At 42.3% G+C, this 17347-nt stretch overlaps 1 protein-coding gene across 2 annotated transcripts; it reads right to left on the bottom strand.

Annotated features, from left to right (window-relative positions):
- Positions 1-991: 991 nt before the first annotated feature.
- Skida1 (SKI/DACH domain containing 1) lies at positions 992-6991 on the bottom strand. Of its 2 annotated transcripts, none has more exons than XM_078023331.1 (2): positions 5985-6991; positions 992-5111 (listed from the first exon to the last, which is right to left on the bottom strand). In XM_078023331.1, exon 2 carries the CDS (start codon positions 4996-4998, stop codon positions 2278-2280), a length of 2721 nt encoding a protein of 906 aa, XP_077879457.1. In that variant the 5' UTR covers positions 4999-5111; positions 5985-6991; the 3' UTR covers positions 992-2277. The 2 variants fall into 2 exon arrangements, with proteins under 2 accessions (XP_077879457.1, XP_077879458.1); XM_078023332.1 differs by having other exon boundaries at positions 992-5108.
- Positions 6992-17347: the final 10356 nt, after the last annotated feature.

Genomic DNA, 17347 nt, shown 5'->3' with positions numbered 1-17347 from the left:
TGTACTTTGAACTTTCTTGACTTAGCAGTAATTAGAGTAGAAATTACAGACTTCCAGTGTGTGTGTCACACTTTTTACAGATTCATTTTTCAGAACAACTCACTACCTAAATTCTGTATTGCCTTTCAAAAAGGAAAGAACTCAGACTGAGAAGCCAATTTTTCAGCTTTCTGGGGCTTTAACTGTAACATGGACTGGTCTTTGGAATTATATACAAATGTGAATTTAAAGATAACAACCCTGAATTTTTGCTTTGACCATATCTACCATTCTAATAAAAAGCGATCCAGTGAACCTACATCTGGCAATATTCAAAAAGGAAAGGAAGGGAGACAGTTCAAAGCATCTGCTTACTCCATCCAAATGTATTTGGATGCAGGTATCCTCAGCTTCTGTCCTTTACAAGAGGAAAACCACAGAGCATATACAGCAATTAGGGCTGAGACCATCCAGATTTATCTGAAACATTTATAGACAAAAGGAAAATTTCAAAGGGAGTAGGAATTAAAAGATAAAGGGGGGAAATAGACTAAATTTCCATGAGAAATTGTGACTTAAATTCACACAGTAAACATTTCGTTGGTGTTTTGTTTTGCTTTGTGATTTATGATCTATAGATGCAACTTCTTAGATTCAAGATAGCAAGGATATGAGGTACATAATTTGTCATACTAAGTGAGATGGACCAAAAATTATTAGATTCTACTTTTAAAACAACTGATCTCTGCTTTACTTTCTTAAATCTAAAACTTTTAGTACTTGATTTTTAACAAGTTTGTAAAATTTTCTTGTTATTTAGAAAAAAAAAAAAAAAACACCAGTGTTAGGCACAGAACCTGACCTGCCTCATCACAAACTATTACAACAAAACACTTCACCCAATAAATGCATTTCTTTTAGGCAAAAACATTACAAGTGAAAATGTCAACAAAACCATTCATTCCTGTTAACCATTCTTCAATCTGGAATAAGTAGAAATGTATGGAACCAGGAATTTTAAACAGTGTTTTTAATTGAAAATAAAGCTAAAGCATGCTTTTCAACAGTGCAAATTTCCATAATTTTGATTTACTGCTTCCATCATCACAACACAGTACACCAGCATGGCCCTTACCAAGGGCTAGACCCTAGCCATTTGCATGTTGAACTACTTTGATTTTAAGTGCAAATATAGATAGTCACCTCTGATTGTCACTTGCAGTAGAAACTCTCCTGCTCTATACACAAGATGGTCTGAAAACAGAAGTTTAGAGATGCAGAAAAAAGTATATAAGGTAATAAAATCCAAGTGCCTGAGTTCTAGTACCAAAAAGCCCTGAAATAACTGTTCATTTTCATTTGGGGTATTATAACTCTGACCCCTCTTTCTTTTTCTTGGTTGTATTTACTACTTTGTCACTATGAAGAGTTAGACCATAAAATATCCTGCTATTAAGAGAAATATTTTAATTGTACTGAAAGTTTGAAGAGTCATGTTCAGACCACAAGCAGGACAAGAGTAAGTCATCTTATTTAAAACATTTGGATGAGAACACAAAAAGGACTTTTCCAATTGCAAAGAGGGGCTGTAAAATAAAATCACATCTTTTACGCCCCCCCCCCAAAAAAGAACCACCCATTATTTACTTATTCTCTATGAGGCAGCTTTTTATCAGTAATCAGGACTCACACCCCAATCTTTCCATTAAAAAAAAAATTAAAAAGTTAAGTGCAACTATTCTTGGAGAGGGAATGAGGGAATTAAAAAGAAAAAGAGATCCCACAACCAAGAGCACCAGAAAATTACATTTTGGGCTCACAGAAACTTCTTGTTACCTCACTGTGTAACCATGTAACCTAACAAACTTTCACTGAATTAACAGTTACACTTTCAGGTCTGAAATCTAGTGCATAAACTTAATGGCTCATTGTAATATTTATTATTCAACCTTTTGACATTTATTTGTAGCAGTTGAATTGAGGTACCGGTGCATTATTAGTATTGAAACAGTAAAGTGTTCCAGCTCTACCATAATAACTGAGTTTTACTTGAGTCTTTAGCCTGAAGTAGTCTGTGGTATGTAAACCAACCCTTCTCCCACCCCACCCCCACCCTACTTAAAAAAAAAAAAAAAACCCGCAATGGAAAAAAAGTAATCCGATTTCTGTCTTCAAAATGCGATAAACCAGGACTCCAAAGGGGATGTAACACCATTAATGGACTTGTACAAACCATCCTGTGCAGTTTACAACAAAAGGAAGGTAATATGGTTCAAGAAAATATCTTCCAAAACATTTTTATGAATTAAATTTCCTGAATTTGTGACTAGGTGGAAGAGGTATTGCAGAACCGCCCAGCTGCCATTTCCATATAGGATGGGCCTTGTGAGGAGGTTGGGAATCCTTAGTGGTGTTTAAAGAATACGCTGGCCACAAATCCCCATCTTTCCCAATAATGAGTGATGGTGGACAAGGAAAATTTGCCATGAAATTAAACGGCCTTTTCACTGCTGATGCTACATTGCTGGCTACCTTTTTGCGTCTGTTTATAACTGTAAAGTCATCCAGTGTTCCTTCATGTGTCTCAGTTTTACCTGTAGGACGAGGGCTTCTAGCTGATTTCAAATTTGGTTTGACTGGAGGAGTCTGAAGGACAGGTCGTTTTCCCAGTACTAGTGTTCGGTAATTTTTTCTCACCCTGGCACCAAATTTATATTCCCCATCCTCAGGTTTTGGAGAACCTAAAGTGCATGAAAGGCCCTGACTCTGAGCCAGTGGATTTAAGGAAGGAGTTTCTTTCTCAGGGCATGCAAAACCTTCCTTGGCTGTGGTTAACAAGGCGTCCTCCTCTTTATTTTCAGTCACACTGTAAAACTCACCCTTTGTATCATTGCACTCGCACTTTAGCTTATTTGTAACAAGATCAGGTTCATATTCTTCATTAGCACTACTGTCTTCTACTTTGATTTTAATATTGTGCAGAAATGACAATGTCTTGTCGCCTGTGTCAGTGCACAGATTCTCCACTTTAGTTGCTCCTAGTGCTGCTGCATCCACTTCAGGGTCAGTTTGTGAAGAGGGCAAATCCGTAGCAAATTCAGGACAATGAGGGATTTTGGAATCTTTTTCTGAATTTGCTGCTGCTCCTGAAGAATCATTATTTAAGAACCTAGCAGCTATTGTGTTGTTATCTGCACAGTGTGTAGTAGGAGTAGCTTGTAGGCATTTCCTAGCCTCTCCGAGTATTCTTTGTTGTGGAAATGCATTGTTTGTCTTTGGGCTAGGTGAAGAGGCCCCCTCTGCCAGGCAGTTAATTGTCAGGTCAGTTCTCTTTACAGTACTGGAAATTTCAGAGTGTGGGAATGTAATCTCAGATACCCTATCGTTCCTTATCTCTGGGAAACAACTCCCCACGCTGGCCGGGCAGTACACTGGAGACGCTTTGGGGGCCCAACTCTGCAGATTCCACTCTTCTGGCGACTCCGCTTTGACACTACTCTTGAGGTCGGGAAGTCTGCCGGCATCCTCGAAAGCAGCGGGTTTGGTTGCAGCGGCAGCGGAGGCCAGATGGTACAAGAAGTTGGCCTGCGCCTGCACGCTGGGAGGCTTGCAGAAACTGGTGCGCCTGAAACGGATGCTCTGCACTGACACTTGGCTGGAGCCGGAGCTGGAGTCTGACTCGGTGGACGAGTCCTCCTCCTCCGAGCTGACTTCACTGGAATCCGAGGCCCCACTGCCCCCCTCTTCCTCCTCCTCCTCCTCTTCCTCCTCCTCTCCTTCCTCCTCCTCTTCCTCCGAGGACACAGAGTTGCTGGAACTGGACAAACTGGAGCCAAAATCCGAGTCGTTAGCTGCATGGTCCGAATAGGAACTGGACTCGGAGTCGCTGCTACAGCTCTCGGGAAAGCTGCCTAGATGGGGCTGCGGCCGGTGGTGGTGAGGGGGGTGGTGATTCGGCTGCGGCTGCTGGGCCCGGTGGTGGTGATGGTGGTGATGGTGGTGGTGGTGGTGATGGTGGTGGTGGGGAGGCGGGCAGAAGCTGTTGACCAGATGAAACCTCTCCAGGCAAGTGGCACCGGCAGCTGCCGCCGCCGCCGCCGCGGCCGCCGCGGCCGCCGCCGCCTTGGCTTTGTAGGATCTGGGCAGCAGCAGCAAGCGCCGAGCGCCAGCGTGGGGCGCGAGCAGGCAGTCCTTGGAGCCCCCGCGCTTGCGCTTGCACCGGTAGGTCAGGTTCACCGGGCCTCCGGCTCCTGCCGCCGCCTTGGGCTGGGGCCCAGCAGCCGACGCCTGGTAGTAGGCGGCGGCGGCGGCTGCGGCAGCGGCGGCGGCTGCGGCAGCAGCCGCAGCGGCCGGATGCTTGCTGCACAGAAGGCTCCGAAAATAAGCAGGGTCCGAGTGAAAGGCGACGTAGTTTCCCTGGAGCGGGGCAGTTTCATAGTTTAGAGGGGGTTTGCAAGGCGAGCGTACGATTTCCGGGTAGTGCGAGCCCGGGTATTTGCTAAAAATCTGAGGTAGATGGGCGGCAGGGCGCGCGGCGGCGGCGCCGGGGCGCTGGGACTGCGCGCTGATTGGCAGGGGCCGCGCGGCTCCGCTCAGGCCCCGCCAAAGTTGGTGCTTGTCCTTCCAAAACCCCGGGCGGGGGCTGGCGGCGGCGGCGCGCTCTGGCGGCGGCGCCTTTGTGACCAGGGCCCGGCCGGCCCTCCTGCGCTTGGTCTTGAGGACACGCTCGGTTTTGCAGGAGGTGTAGAGCGCTTCCACGTCTTCCCGGGAGATGAGCGTGCATTTGGCGGCATGGAAGGCGATGCTGTTGATTGCCTTGAGTTTCCTCAACTCTTCCAGATCGCAGTGGTGCTTTTTCACTTTTAGATGATCCATGCGCTTGTGCACGGTCGTCCTCGGGATGTTTTTCAGCAGATCTGTGAAGACTTGGGAGAGGGCAAACATTTGCTTTCCTTTAATGATGAGGTAGCCGAGCCTCACGCCATCCACCTCTTCAAAACCTGACTTCAGGTCTCCCATCTCGGGCACTAAATGATCCCCACCATTTGCAGTAAATATATACGTGACGCATACATACACATGTATGTATGTTAATCCTCCGCCAGATGCTGCGTGTGTCTCAAGGCATCCTGCTAATAAAATAACAAAGACTGTTATTCCCGGCGAAGGGAGTGCCAAACTGTAGGCAAAATTATTGGGGGTAAAAACCCCATGAAATTACACTGACTTGATTCTTGCTTTTTTTTTTTCTTTTTCGTTTTTTTTTTAAAAAGAGGGAAAAAACCATCCGGTTCCTGATCTGCCAGTGTGTTGCTCTGAGTCCTCGATGCAGATCAGTACCTGGGCCCCTCTATTCCTTCTCCATTGGAGCACTATGATAATGGAATGTGAAGGGAGAAAGAGAAAAGAAATGCAGCTGCTATTCCCGCCGCTGCTTTAGCTACAAATAAAATGACAGAGTGAAGTGAGCTCGTCCGGAGACACCTTCATCAATTAATTCCCCTAAAGCCAACGCTGATTGGACACTCCTGACAGGTGATGCAATAAAAATTGATATTCCACCCCTTCCCCCCAAAATCTCCTACTAATTAGCATACCCTTATACTGCCACCTCCCCTCCCAAAGTAAATAATACAGTCGGTATATAAATCTTTCCATTAAACTATCGGAGCTCAGAAACAGCCTGACTCACAGACTTCATCAGAAGCAGTGTGTGTAGGCTTTAAAAAAAAAAAAGTATATTCTCCTTTAAAGAAATATTGCCTATTTTTGCTTTATTTGCATTTTACCGATACAGCTATTATCGTTTCAAAGAAAAGCATTTTTAAAACATTATCAAGTCCAAATAGATATACCCCACCCACTTTTCCTTTGGAAAATGGAGCTTAAGCGAAAATGTGCAGAATAGCCTGGTATTTCCCTTATGGGAGTGGGGAAGGAGACCGGCTCCTAGCTCCAAAGTTAAACCGCGCGGTGAACCCCCCCCCACCCCAGTACAGACTTACGTTTGGAATTTCTCTCGATTTTCCTTATTTTTTCCCCCCTGAAATGCCTTTTTACAACCAGAAACAAAGTTATTTAACCAAGGAAACAGTTCAAGGCTCCAGCTCCGAAACAGTGTAACAATTCAACTGGATTTCGGTTTTCTGCTGGGGGGTGGGGTGGGGAGGAGGTAGTTTCACGTCAGACCCATAACAAAGCATAGATAAGCCAGAAATGTGTACACTTTTCACAATTAACCAGGCTGGATTGTAGGCGGGATGTCCAAGAGTCCCCAACACAGCCTTTGCCACGGTCCTGTTCACAACAGATCAGAATTCCAGGGAACAGATTGCTTCCTTCTGCAGCAAAGAAAAATGTAAAACGCCCAAGGTGCTTCCAGAGGTTTTACGTAACAACAATGAAAAGAAAGTGCTGATGTAAGTTGCAGGCTATTTCATTGGTCTGTGATGCTTTTGGTTGGTAGTTTAGGTGAATCTTCCACAACTCCCATTTTTTCCATGAAAGCCAAGCATCTGCTTCAACAAAATCACTTTGGATGAATATCAATATGGTTTAACCTCTTCTTAGTCAAATTAAGGCATAGTTTGCTGTCGTTTTCAAAGATGTCCAAAATATTGCCAAAAGAGAGCAAGGTTCTTTCCACTTTTATTACCAGGATCCCAAGACGGCTTGTTGGCTGCTTTGCAAAATTTGGCAAAATCTTCTTAACTGTTCGGTGTTTGCAACTACAGCATAAATGCAACTCAGGCATTTATGTTTCCTTCTTCCTCCAAAAATAGACACATCCGTGTGGTTAAAGAATAAACGGATATTTCTGAGCCTGCAAGAAAAAAAATTGCTCAATAATTTCTTTTTTCACATTCAAAAGTTCCAGGTTTCCTGCTCTGGTCTGGCTAACAGGAGTAGGTATGGCAAACAAACAACCAAACACAAACACCAAAACCAAATCAGGAATCAGACACAAAAAGGTAGTTTGCTTGACAAGATGAAATCTCAGCCATAGTTCCCCACCCCCACCCTTCATTTTCCTTGTAATTTCCCAGGAATTTTGAAGAGAATTGGGAATTTCAAGAAGTACATCCGGAAATTAAGGAAGTCTATTTAAGAGAGTCTGTAACTCAGGAGGTTGGGATTTGAAAAGTCAGCCCTGGACTACTGTTGCACTCAGCACAGATGTAATCGCCGCTCTTCAACTTAATCAATGTGTGTACAAACCGCGATGTCTAGTTCTTGCCTTTGAAATCTAAGGCTAGCATTTCCATCCAAGAAATCAGAGCTACAGCAAATTACATTTTTGTCCCTTGAATGAGGGAAGGATCATTGAATGGATCTCGTGATATTTCAGGCTTTAAACGTAACCGAGAGGCAGCAATGAACAATGCCTCGTCACAGCTAATACCATCCACCGAGTTGGCTTTCTTTTGCATCTGGATCTATCACACCACGTTTTTCTCTTTCACTTTCACAGGAGGCAAAATGCACAAGGTTTAAACAGAAAGCGAAGTTTCCAAGAATATCAGATGGTGGTGTTTGTTTTTTAAAATAGAATGACCAGAGTCTATTGCCAGGGAAAATCATGTCGTTTTAAAATTCCTCCTGATGCACTTATATACTGCCAGCCCTCTCCCTCCCACCCACCCCCGCCCATTCTCCCCCTCCCCCAGCTTTAAGATTTAGACCAGAGTCAAACAGCTAAGAAATAGTAAACTCAAAAAGGCCTTTGAGAAGACATTACAAAAGATTGGCTAGAGCGTCATTTTTTTAGGGGGAGGGCAGGTAGTTTTAGTTGTTCTTAATTCTTGTTTAGATACACACATACACACACACACACACACACACACACACACACACACTCCTACTGCTCCTGCACATAGTAACGTGATTTAGTAACCATTTCAAATTTACCTTCTTCTTTCCCTTCCTCTCTTTCCACCTTTAAATTACTGGCAATATATGTGGCTTTCAAAACTAATAGAATATTAAATATTTTCTTAAATTGTAGGTATTAATTTGTTGGGGCAATTAGAGAAAAATAAAGACTAGGCAATTTGGGAAATGTGTCTACATATACTATTTATGCAGTGTCTCTGTATGTGCACTCAGACACCTTTACACTTATACATTTTTAATACTCCTATTACACATCTTTTTTTTCTTGTCTAATACATTCTTTTGTTCCTTTAACTTCCCATCATTTGTGTGTGTGTGTGTATGTGTGTGTGTGTGTGTGTGTGTGTGAAGGCTCTAGCACTGGTGCTCCTGCATGTACACACACACACACACACACACACACACACACACACACACACACGGAGAATGTGATAGACAGCTTTCTTGTGGCCATCAGCACACGTAGCATATCCGGGGTCTTCTCCAGGCACATTGGGGGTCGATCCCGATAAAAAGATCTAGCAGAGGCCCCTGAGCGCTCACACATGAAAGGCAGGGGACTTTAAGATGGATTTGCATGCACACCGGGGATTTCAATCAATAGCTACCAACATTTATGGCTTAGATTATTAATGCGAAAGCTGGCCAAAAGAATGGGAATGAAAAATTAAAGGTGTCTGTTATCAATTATGCTTAAAGTTATGCAATAATTTACTTACTTTGCCTGGGTGTGCAGATCCAGATGTATAAAATACTATTCTTTCAAAAGCCAGGGGTTTTCTTTGATAAATTTGTTGACCATGTCAGCTCTACAATCAAAGATGAACCCAATTCAGATGATGGACTGTATTCAAATTCTTTTTAAAGAAAGAATATATCAACTTCTATGTTTCTATAATGCATGTGTATAGGTGGATGAATATGCCCAAATTAACATTTATGTATGTATGTATGTGTGTGTGTATTCACACACACACACACACACACACACACACACACACACACATATATATATATATACACACATATCCATCTCTGTAAGTCCAGGGAATTATTGTGAATTTAGGCATATATGTGATATGCCCAAATGAACATTTATGTATATATATCAATCTCTGTAAATCCAGGGAATTATTGTGAATTTAGGCATGTATGCGATATGCATTGAGTTTGTTAATTAAATATGATCCTTTACTCAGTAAGGAATGCATAATCTACATGTTATTCTAAAAAGTATTTTAGTTTTAAAATAAAGCTGCTTACTCAAGGAAAATCCTCTGTAGCAAATACAGATTTAAATATATTCTTAATGTCCACTTACTTCTGCATTTACTGTAAAAAAAATCAGCACTTTCAGTTTTTAAAGTGATGGACTATGAAGATCTGAACATATTTGTCTTTACTTATCCCATATGAATGTGCTAAATTTACCTTCAGATGCTCTATTTTGATTTATTTTCACTGTATTTTATGTTTAAATACCATAGCAATTCAGTCTGACCTCTTTCCTCTGGAGCGAAGTAATGCACACGGCATTTACAGTCTTTTAAATGGTTAGCTGGGAAATGCAATAGCAATTTGCAGGAGTAGTTTACTAATGGGGAAAGTTCTTTTGAAAACCTGAAGGAAAACCTAAGAGTACTTTTGCATTTCTACACTACAACTGTCATATAATTAAAGTATTGAAGAGCATTAAAATAATCCTTTTCCTTCCAAGCTCTCTCACCCATACATACATAATTTAAATGAGGATCACCCCTCCACCCCTACCACCTAACTCTTCACCATATACATTTGTTTTAGTGATTGCTGGGCATATTTTGTTCAAAGTGAATTCAGACGGAAAAGAATAAGGAACATCTCAAAGGCCTCAACAATGTAAGTATACTGGTTAGAAGAATAAAAGAAATCCCTTATTAGTAACTAAAAGTATGTATAATATTTACAATATGAAGTCTAAAATAATAATAAAGTCTCATATAGCTGAATTAGTGGAGCATACAGGACAATAAAATCTCAACAGTTTCTTGGTTAAACTTATCTAATATCACACCTATACTTTTGGGAGAGGAAAATGGGAATGGACGAAGATGAAATGGCTAAAATGAAGAATAACTTAAATTATAATTTGATATATTTTCCTTAATTTTTTTTTTGTCTCATTCAAACATATCAGGGGCAAGTCTTTCAAAGGGGGCCATCCTTCTGTTCTTAGCCATTTAAAAATCCTGTTCTTAACAGAAGTTTGGGACACAGAGTATATGCCATGTTGTCTACTGACCCATAATCAAAATGCAGTGACCTTCTACCCTTTTTTTGCCCCCTGACCCATCTTGAATTCAATGCAGCCTTTATAAATTTGCAAATCCTTGGAGGTAAAGGGGTTTTGTGAGGCTTTGTTCTGAAAAAGCCCTAAGAGTATGCTTTCTAAATGAAACAAAGGTAAAGCAGGAAACCCTAGTGGATGAGATTTTACACAGGTGAGCAATAGGCAACTCTTCAGATAATATATATTGCAAGTTAAAAAGCAGTTATAAACAGGAGACAAGGAGGTTATGGATTGCATCAAATTAGAGTGTGGTACAAATTACTTTCATGATGTAAGAAATGGTTAGGCCACAATCTTCCTGCTTTTCTCATCTCAAGGGCTGTGGGGGACCCTAGTGACCAAGGAAGGAATGGGGGTAGGGGGAATCTGTGAGGGAGGGAGGGAAGAAAGGAAAGAAAGAAAGGAGTGAGACCTGATATGATCTGCAGGCACATTTCCTTATCTTTCCTGCTATCAGCCAGTTTAAAGGACACCATAATTATGATGGTGATAAAACAATGTCTGCTTATGTGTGCTGAATAAATAAAGAATGTTTACAGCTCAAGAATCTTTTAATTCCAATTAAATACTATCAAAGAAAAACCACTTTTCCTACTGTAACCGCCTTTCCCCCCAATTATCTTGTTTGTTGCAATATTTTCTTATGAGACACAAGGACCTTTCACAATTGATCCTGAATGCAGGGAGAAAAATCAGAGAAAGTAGAGTTCGACCTTTATATATTAAATAATACACAAATCTCAAGAACAACCATTTATTTGGGTTGCCCCCCCCCCCCCAGTTTGTGTTTATTTTACACGAAGGCCACATGTGTAGAGACTGAAGTGATGACACTAAGTGTTGAGGCCTACCTATGGACTGCTGGAGCATGCTGAGCTCCTGAGCACCCAGGAGGGGAGAAAAGAAAGACAAGACAAGAGCTGCCTGATGGTCCCTGGAAAGGGAATCCTCTGGTTCTGTTCCCCTGGCTTCAGCCCAAATCCTTCTAGGAGCCCTGGAGCCAATCACTGTCTTCCACTGCTGCAGCTACTGGGAACACACAAAAAGCGGGAGATCAAAAAATCACAAGTTCGAATTTATGGATATACAAGTATCATTTCATATTCATGACATCAGCAAATCACATCATAATCAGATTTAACAAGGCTTGGGCTGTAGTGCTTGGCATGCAGGACACTAAACACTACCTACTAACCAGAAAAATTTATTTTCTCTTTTGGAATTATACAGTGAAAATTAAGTCTTTTAATTGAAAGATTACTTTTCATTTCAAAGACCAATTTTTACAATAATAAATTTCAAAAAAAGTGTCTTTTTAAGTTATTTCACAACACTTAAATTCAAACTTCTATTTCCTTTCTTTCTCAGTTGTAGTAGTGTTTTGTTTTTTAAAGACACATGGTACAGCAAGCCTTATGGAAAATGTACTCATTCTGCTAAATGTGTATACAAACCTGCCTTTTACTCCATGTGTCTAATGCATAGCTATAAACTGAAAAAAAAACAAACACAACAACTACAACAACAACAACAACAACAAAAACAAAACAAAAAAAAGCAACCCAACAACAAACTTTCCTCAAATAAACATCTAATATTTCTTGGTAAATACTATTTGGTAATGTGGTGCAAAAATCAATAGTAAAAAATTTCAGGGGATTTTTAAGTTTTCTGGAGAGTTACAGGCCCCTTTCCTTTTGAAAGTTTAGAGCTCCAATACCCTCAATTCTACTGGCAGAATTAGGATGGACTTAGAGGGTCCTAAACGTGACCGATTCACTAAGGCGGGGGGCTACAGCTTGCAGCAACGTGCTCGGCAACTTAATCCTACGCTAAAAGAGGGCAGAGAGCGAAAAAGAATGGAATACAAACTGTCTCGACATTCGTAGTTACTTTCAAGGTGGATTGTGTATTTTAAGGCTGATGGGAGCATCTGTTTTTTGGAGCAAAAAGAAGAGAAGGTAAGTGTTTGTCCTTGTATGCACCAGTTCTAGAGAAACAATGAAAGAACAAAGGGAACCATTTCCCCATCTGAACATTTTTCTGTATCTCCCTCCCTTTCTAACCAAAAAGCTTGTGAGAGGATTCGCTTTACTCTACCTTAAGTAGTAGTTGTTGCTAGGCTTGTTGAACTAAGAATAAAAGTTCAGAGGCAGTGTAAATATAGATTAAATAATAATAGTAAAGGCTTGCTATGGCGAATCTCCACAGGGCCAGTCTCAGCAACTTGCAGCAGAAGTTGCTAAATGCATGAAGGCAAAGCCCAAGAAATTACCTATGCATACTAGATTTCGAACTCAGCCACTTAAATAGCCTTTATTGCTGTTTAAAGGGGTTTCTGTGCACAAAATATATAGGTATTATCGATGGGAAGGAAGCGGTGTACAATTTAGGTTCAAAAATGGCTCTATTGGTATCAGGAAGAGAATATTTTAAAGGGAAAGAGGATTCAACTGTTGACGCTACGGTTTTCTAATGGAAGAAATGGCAGCGGGGGCTGGGAAGAGAGGGATTCGTATTTGAATGAATTTGCTTTGGGGTACCCTGGCTATCGGCAAGCTTGTCTTTGTGGGTCTGTGTGGCTGAATAAGTGACCAAGTGCCCTCGGCATTATATAAATGGATAGGCGTGTGTGTGGGTGGTGAGCCCCAAAGCCGTAGAACACGTGAAACGCGATTTTTTTTTTTACTGCCCCCCAAGCGGCGACCAAGCCCTCGTCCATCCACCCCACCTCAAAATCCGTATATTACCTGCCCTGTTACAGTGACACATGTTTATGTTTATAGTCTTGGTTTGTAGTAGTGTCAAGAGCCGCAGCAAGAGGAGGGGGAGGAGAAATGAGAGGGAGGAGTAAATGCAACCACCCCCACTTGTTGTTAAAGCAAATTTACTGCGTTATTGCAAGCTCTATACTGGGGGCTGGGATGAGAGTTTAGAGGAAGGGTAGAGTTGGGATGTGTGTTGGTGGTGGAGGGGGTGGGGAGGGGTTAGGAGATCTGCGAAGGAGCTCTTCCCTCCAGCAGATCGGGAAAAGCAGCTTGGTCAAAAGGGGAGCATGCTGGCGCGGTCGAAAACAAAAAGGTTCCTCCTGCTTGCTGCGTTCACGTGGGGGTCTCTGCACGAGGGGCTCTAGGGCCCTGACCTCTGACCCTGGCTCCTCCGCGCTCTCCCGGTGCCGCGCGGCCACTTTTTACCCAGGATGCCTCGCGCGGGCCGCGCTCGTGCCGAGCTCGAGTCCTTCCTAATCCTCCATTCCCTGAGTTCCCTCCCCTCCCCCCAGTCGCCAGCCTCGCGGGAGGATTCTCCGGCAGGGAACCCCCGCCCCACCCCCACCCCCACCCCCACCCCCACCCCCACCCCCAGGCCCGGCGGAGCCGACCGCAGCCAGGCCGGGAGGGGCGGGTAGTGCACAGCCGGGCCTCCCCAGCTGGGGCTGCGGGGGCGGAGGGGACAGCACGGAGGGAGAGGGGGCGGGCCGCCCTGCGCTTGGAGGCCTGGACCTGTTGACTGCTATTGGTCCGTCCAGACCCGCGCCCCAGCCGGCCGCAGCCCCAACCCTTCCACGGAGTCGTGGGGAGGAAATAGGGCTGGCCGTTCTCTCCGCCTCCCTCCAACTTTCTTTTTTTTTCTTGGATGGGGGTGTGTGTGATGAGACAGCCTAGTAAAGTCCACCGCTGCCCCATCCTTTCTTGGAAAGTATCGTCATGCGCGGGCCCCCAGCCTCCCAGCCCCCGCTATTTAAAACCTCCTCCCTCTGCAGACCCGCTCCCCTGCCCGGAGCCGGCGGGCCCTGGGCGCCCCCGCGCGCCGCCCCCGCTTGGCCCGGCGACGTCCCCAGCGAATTGTGTTGCTTTTCTGCCCTGGAAGCTCCCTCGTTCACCTTCCACTTTTTTCCCCGTCCCAGGAGGCGTAAGATAAAACCTCTGATTGCTGCGTGCTGCCGGACACATCCTCTGCCCTCTCCTCAGAAGGCATGCGATGGAGAGTTTAACAGTATTTAAAGGAAGAAATAAAAGAGGAGGGATAGTGCTTTGCAGGTTTTAGACAACATAACATGGCGTTTAATTTTAACGCGAGAGATGTGTTTAAGGTTAAAGGTTTTCTTGGATTTGCTGTATTTCCTTTTAGGTTTGGGATTTCCTGAGGAAATTTTTTTCCGGAGGGAAATAGCAAATCAGCATTACTGGAAGTGAGACTTCTCAACCACTTTTGAAAATCAAGGGGGAAATTGTAAAAATACCTTAAAAAATAGGGGGAAAAAGGCCGCAGCGAGAAAAGAGGCTGCATAAGAAAACGCCTTGGGGTCGCAGTTGGAAAAGGAGGGCCGGGCGCGAGGGGAAGCGGCGAGGGGAAGCGGCGAGGGGGCGGCTGAGAAGCACTAGGCCGGGCCGCGGGCTGGCGGAGGAATGAAGGCGCCTTAGGCCGGGCGAGCGGGAAAACCCGGACGGGAGGGTAAATGGGAGGGGGCACGCGCGCGGCGGGCTCGGCGGAGGAAGCGGGATCCGGCTTGCGTTTTCCCGGCCGCCCCCATTGTTTGGCCATTGCGTGGCAGTTCGGCTAGCAAGTCTTTGCCGTGGGAGGGGTCCTGCGGCCCAACCCGACCCCCACCTGCGTCTCCCAGAACTCCCAAAGACTCGGGCCTGGCGGGCGCTGCAAGTTTTACGATCCGACTTGGCCAGCGAGGGGTTCCCAACTCTAGACCTCGTAGAAAGGCTTTACAACGTGCCGCTAAATTGAGGGAAGCTGGGCAAGCCTGCAACTCACGTTAGAAGGGAAAGCAGCCTAGATATGTCTATAAATTGATCACTAGATAAGCGACGAAAGTGAACATTTTTTTCAGCATTTGGAAAATTAGAGCTTATCATATAAATATTTGAAAGATCTTTAAACGTATGGATTTCAAAATGAGTGTCAGGGTTCAGAGGAGTTCGGAAAAGCACGTTTTGCTATCCCTATTTGTGATTACTCAGCTCTTTGTTGTATCCAAGAAGTCCAATTTTAAAAGCGAGGACTTTATTTCTTAACGTGAAATACATTTTCAAAATAACATTGAATTTCAAAAGGGAAAAAGTCCAGTGTGTCTTTAAAATGCGCATGGAAACAAATAATTGCAACCCAATCTATGAAACTACTTGTTTTTCCTTTGTCAGGCATGTGGGGAAAATATTTCTGGCAAACGTCACGGTTTTTAAAAATGAAGATTTCCAACAAGTGCTCTTGTGGGCAAGACCAAAGTCATCTTGCGTGAAAGGTCCTGAAAAAATAATTTCAAGTTGTCTGGCCCAAACCGTACTAGGACAAGAGAGTAATTTCAACTTAGATTTATAATAGATGTTGTGGAAATTTCTTCTAACATACTCATTACAAGCTTGTATTATGCTATGGTGTTTCCCAGGGTGGATTTTTAAAAACCAATTAGAATTGATCTCTAATGGAATATTATATTTACATGTCATCATGAAAACATCATTTGACAAGTTTTGAATTACAAGAAAAAGTCAATAGATGATGTTCATAAATAACATGTTTGAAAAGACCCCTTAAAAGTCAGTTAAAGGTAGTAATGGTTGTGATTTTACATTTGAAATGTTATAGAAGTTGATTGCATTTTAACACTTTCATTTTGCAGATCTTTTTTCTAAACTTGCATTTCTTCCTGGAAATCATTCAGTTATTTTGAGATTCATAGAAAAATTGTTATCTAAGAAGTCATTTGAAACTAGCTAAGGAAAGGTTCAAACAGAAAAATAAAATGGGGGTTAAAAATTAAGTATTTTCTGTTCTTTCTGTTCCACACTCATCCATCCCCGCATAGTCCCCCCTTACCCTTTATATTCAATTTACATTTTTGTATAAGCCTTTGAATATTTAGAATAGCTATACAAGTTTAGCCCGCCCCCCACATCCCCTCGTAGTTGATAGTAAAAGGTGAATCTTTTTTCATCTTTTTCTATTTGGGGTATTTGTTCCATTTAAAGTAAAAAAAAAAAAAATAGTTACAAGTCAGGATGTACTTGTGAGAAAAACAACAAATGGGCAGAAAAAAGGGCATGATGGGGGTGGGGACAGAGAGGGACATGGAGCATTCCTGGTCAGTCTTTGTGATACACTTCTTTAATATCCTGTCATTATCAATATTTTGCACTTATGCTTACACCAAAGATCATTGCTTTTTTAATTGGGCTAAAGTGCCACCATATAGAAATTACTGACATTCTGGCTCTCAATCGCCATGGTAAAGTAAGACTGACAAAAAGTGATCAGAGGCTTGTGTGTTGAATTCGCCAGAAATGTAAGCTTCAGAAGATTCACCCTATGGGGTCATGTTGGTAGTTGGCACTAGTACTGTACAATTTCAAGAGGTAAATATACATTGTAGATTTTTAAAATTAAAATATATTAGACAAATAGTTTGTTAATTGAAGGAATAAAAAATGAATTTGTCAAACTCTTTCTAGGACACAATGAACTTAATTAACATATTCTTGGACTTGTTTCTGGATTTGGTAAGCAGTGGCCCCTTTTGAAGAGGAAAACATTTAAATCTTAAAAAGTGATTTCCTTTGGTCCAAATAGTATTTGGCAATTCAGTTTAATTTCTTCTTCTTCCTTTCCCTTTCCTTTTTTTTCATTTTTGAATGTTTAATTTATTTTAAGGTTCTTTTCCATTTCAAAAACTGATTTTCCTCTTTCAAGTCCAAAATGGTAATCTTATTGTATTCTATAAACAGACACCTAAATATGTCACTTTAATTACACTTTAATTATAATAGGGATGCAAATCTTCAGTGTCAATAAAAAGTGGACCATGGACTTTATAGTCCTACTCTTACATTATATTGACAATATCCTAAAAAGTCAAAGTGTAACACATTTAAGTATTATTGCATCATAGAAAAAAAATCATTTCAAGTATTAAATGTTTGGCTTTTATGTAACACCTAGAAGAGCTAAAAGTATTTTCAAGATATTGTTTTTTATTGGTAATTATATGGTATTGTACCCCCAAAATGTAAGTATACCAATTAATATCAATTTTATACCAAAAGGAATAGCTAGTTCCCAAGCCAAACATAAGATTAACTAAACCAGACCTTTTAAAGTAAATATTATACCTTGATTCCTAAAAACATTTTAAAATTTAGA

This window comes from Ictidomys tridecemlineatus, chromosome 10, assembly GCF_052094955.1.
Source record: "Ictidomys tridecemlineatus isolate mIctTri1 chromosome 10, mIctTri1.hap1, whole genome shotgun sequence".
NCBI lineage: Eukaryota > Metazoa > Chordata > Mammalia > Rodentia > Sciuridae > Ictidomys > Ictidomys tridecemlineatus.
The sequence above is the reverse complement of the archived record's forward strand: the minus strand, read 5'-3'. Positions and strand labels throughout refer to the sequence as shown.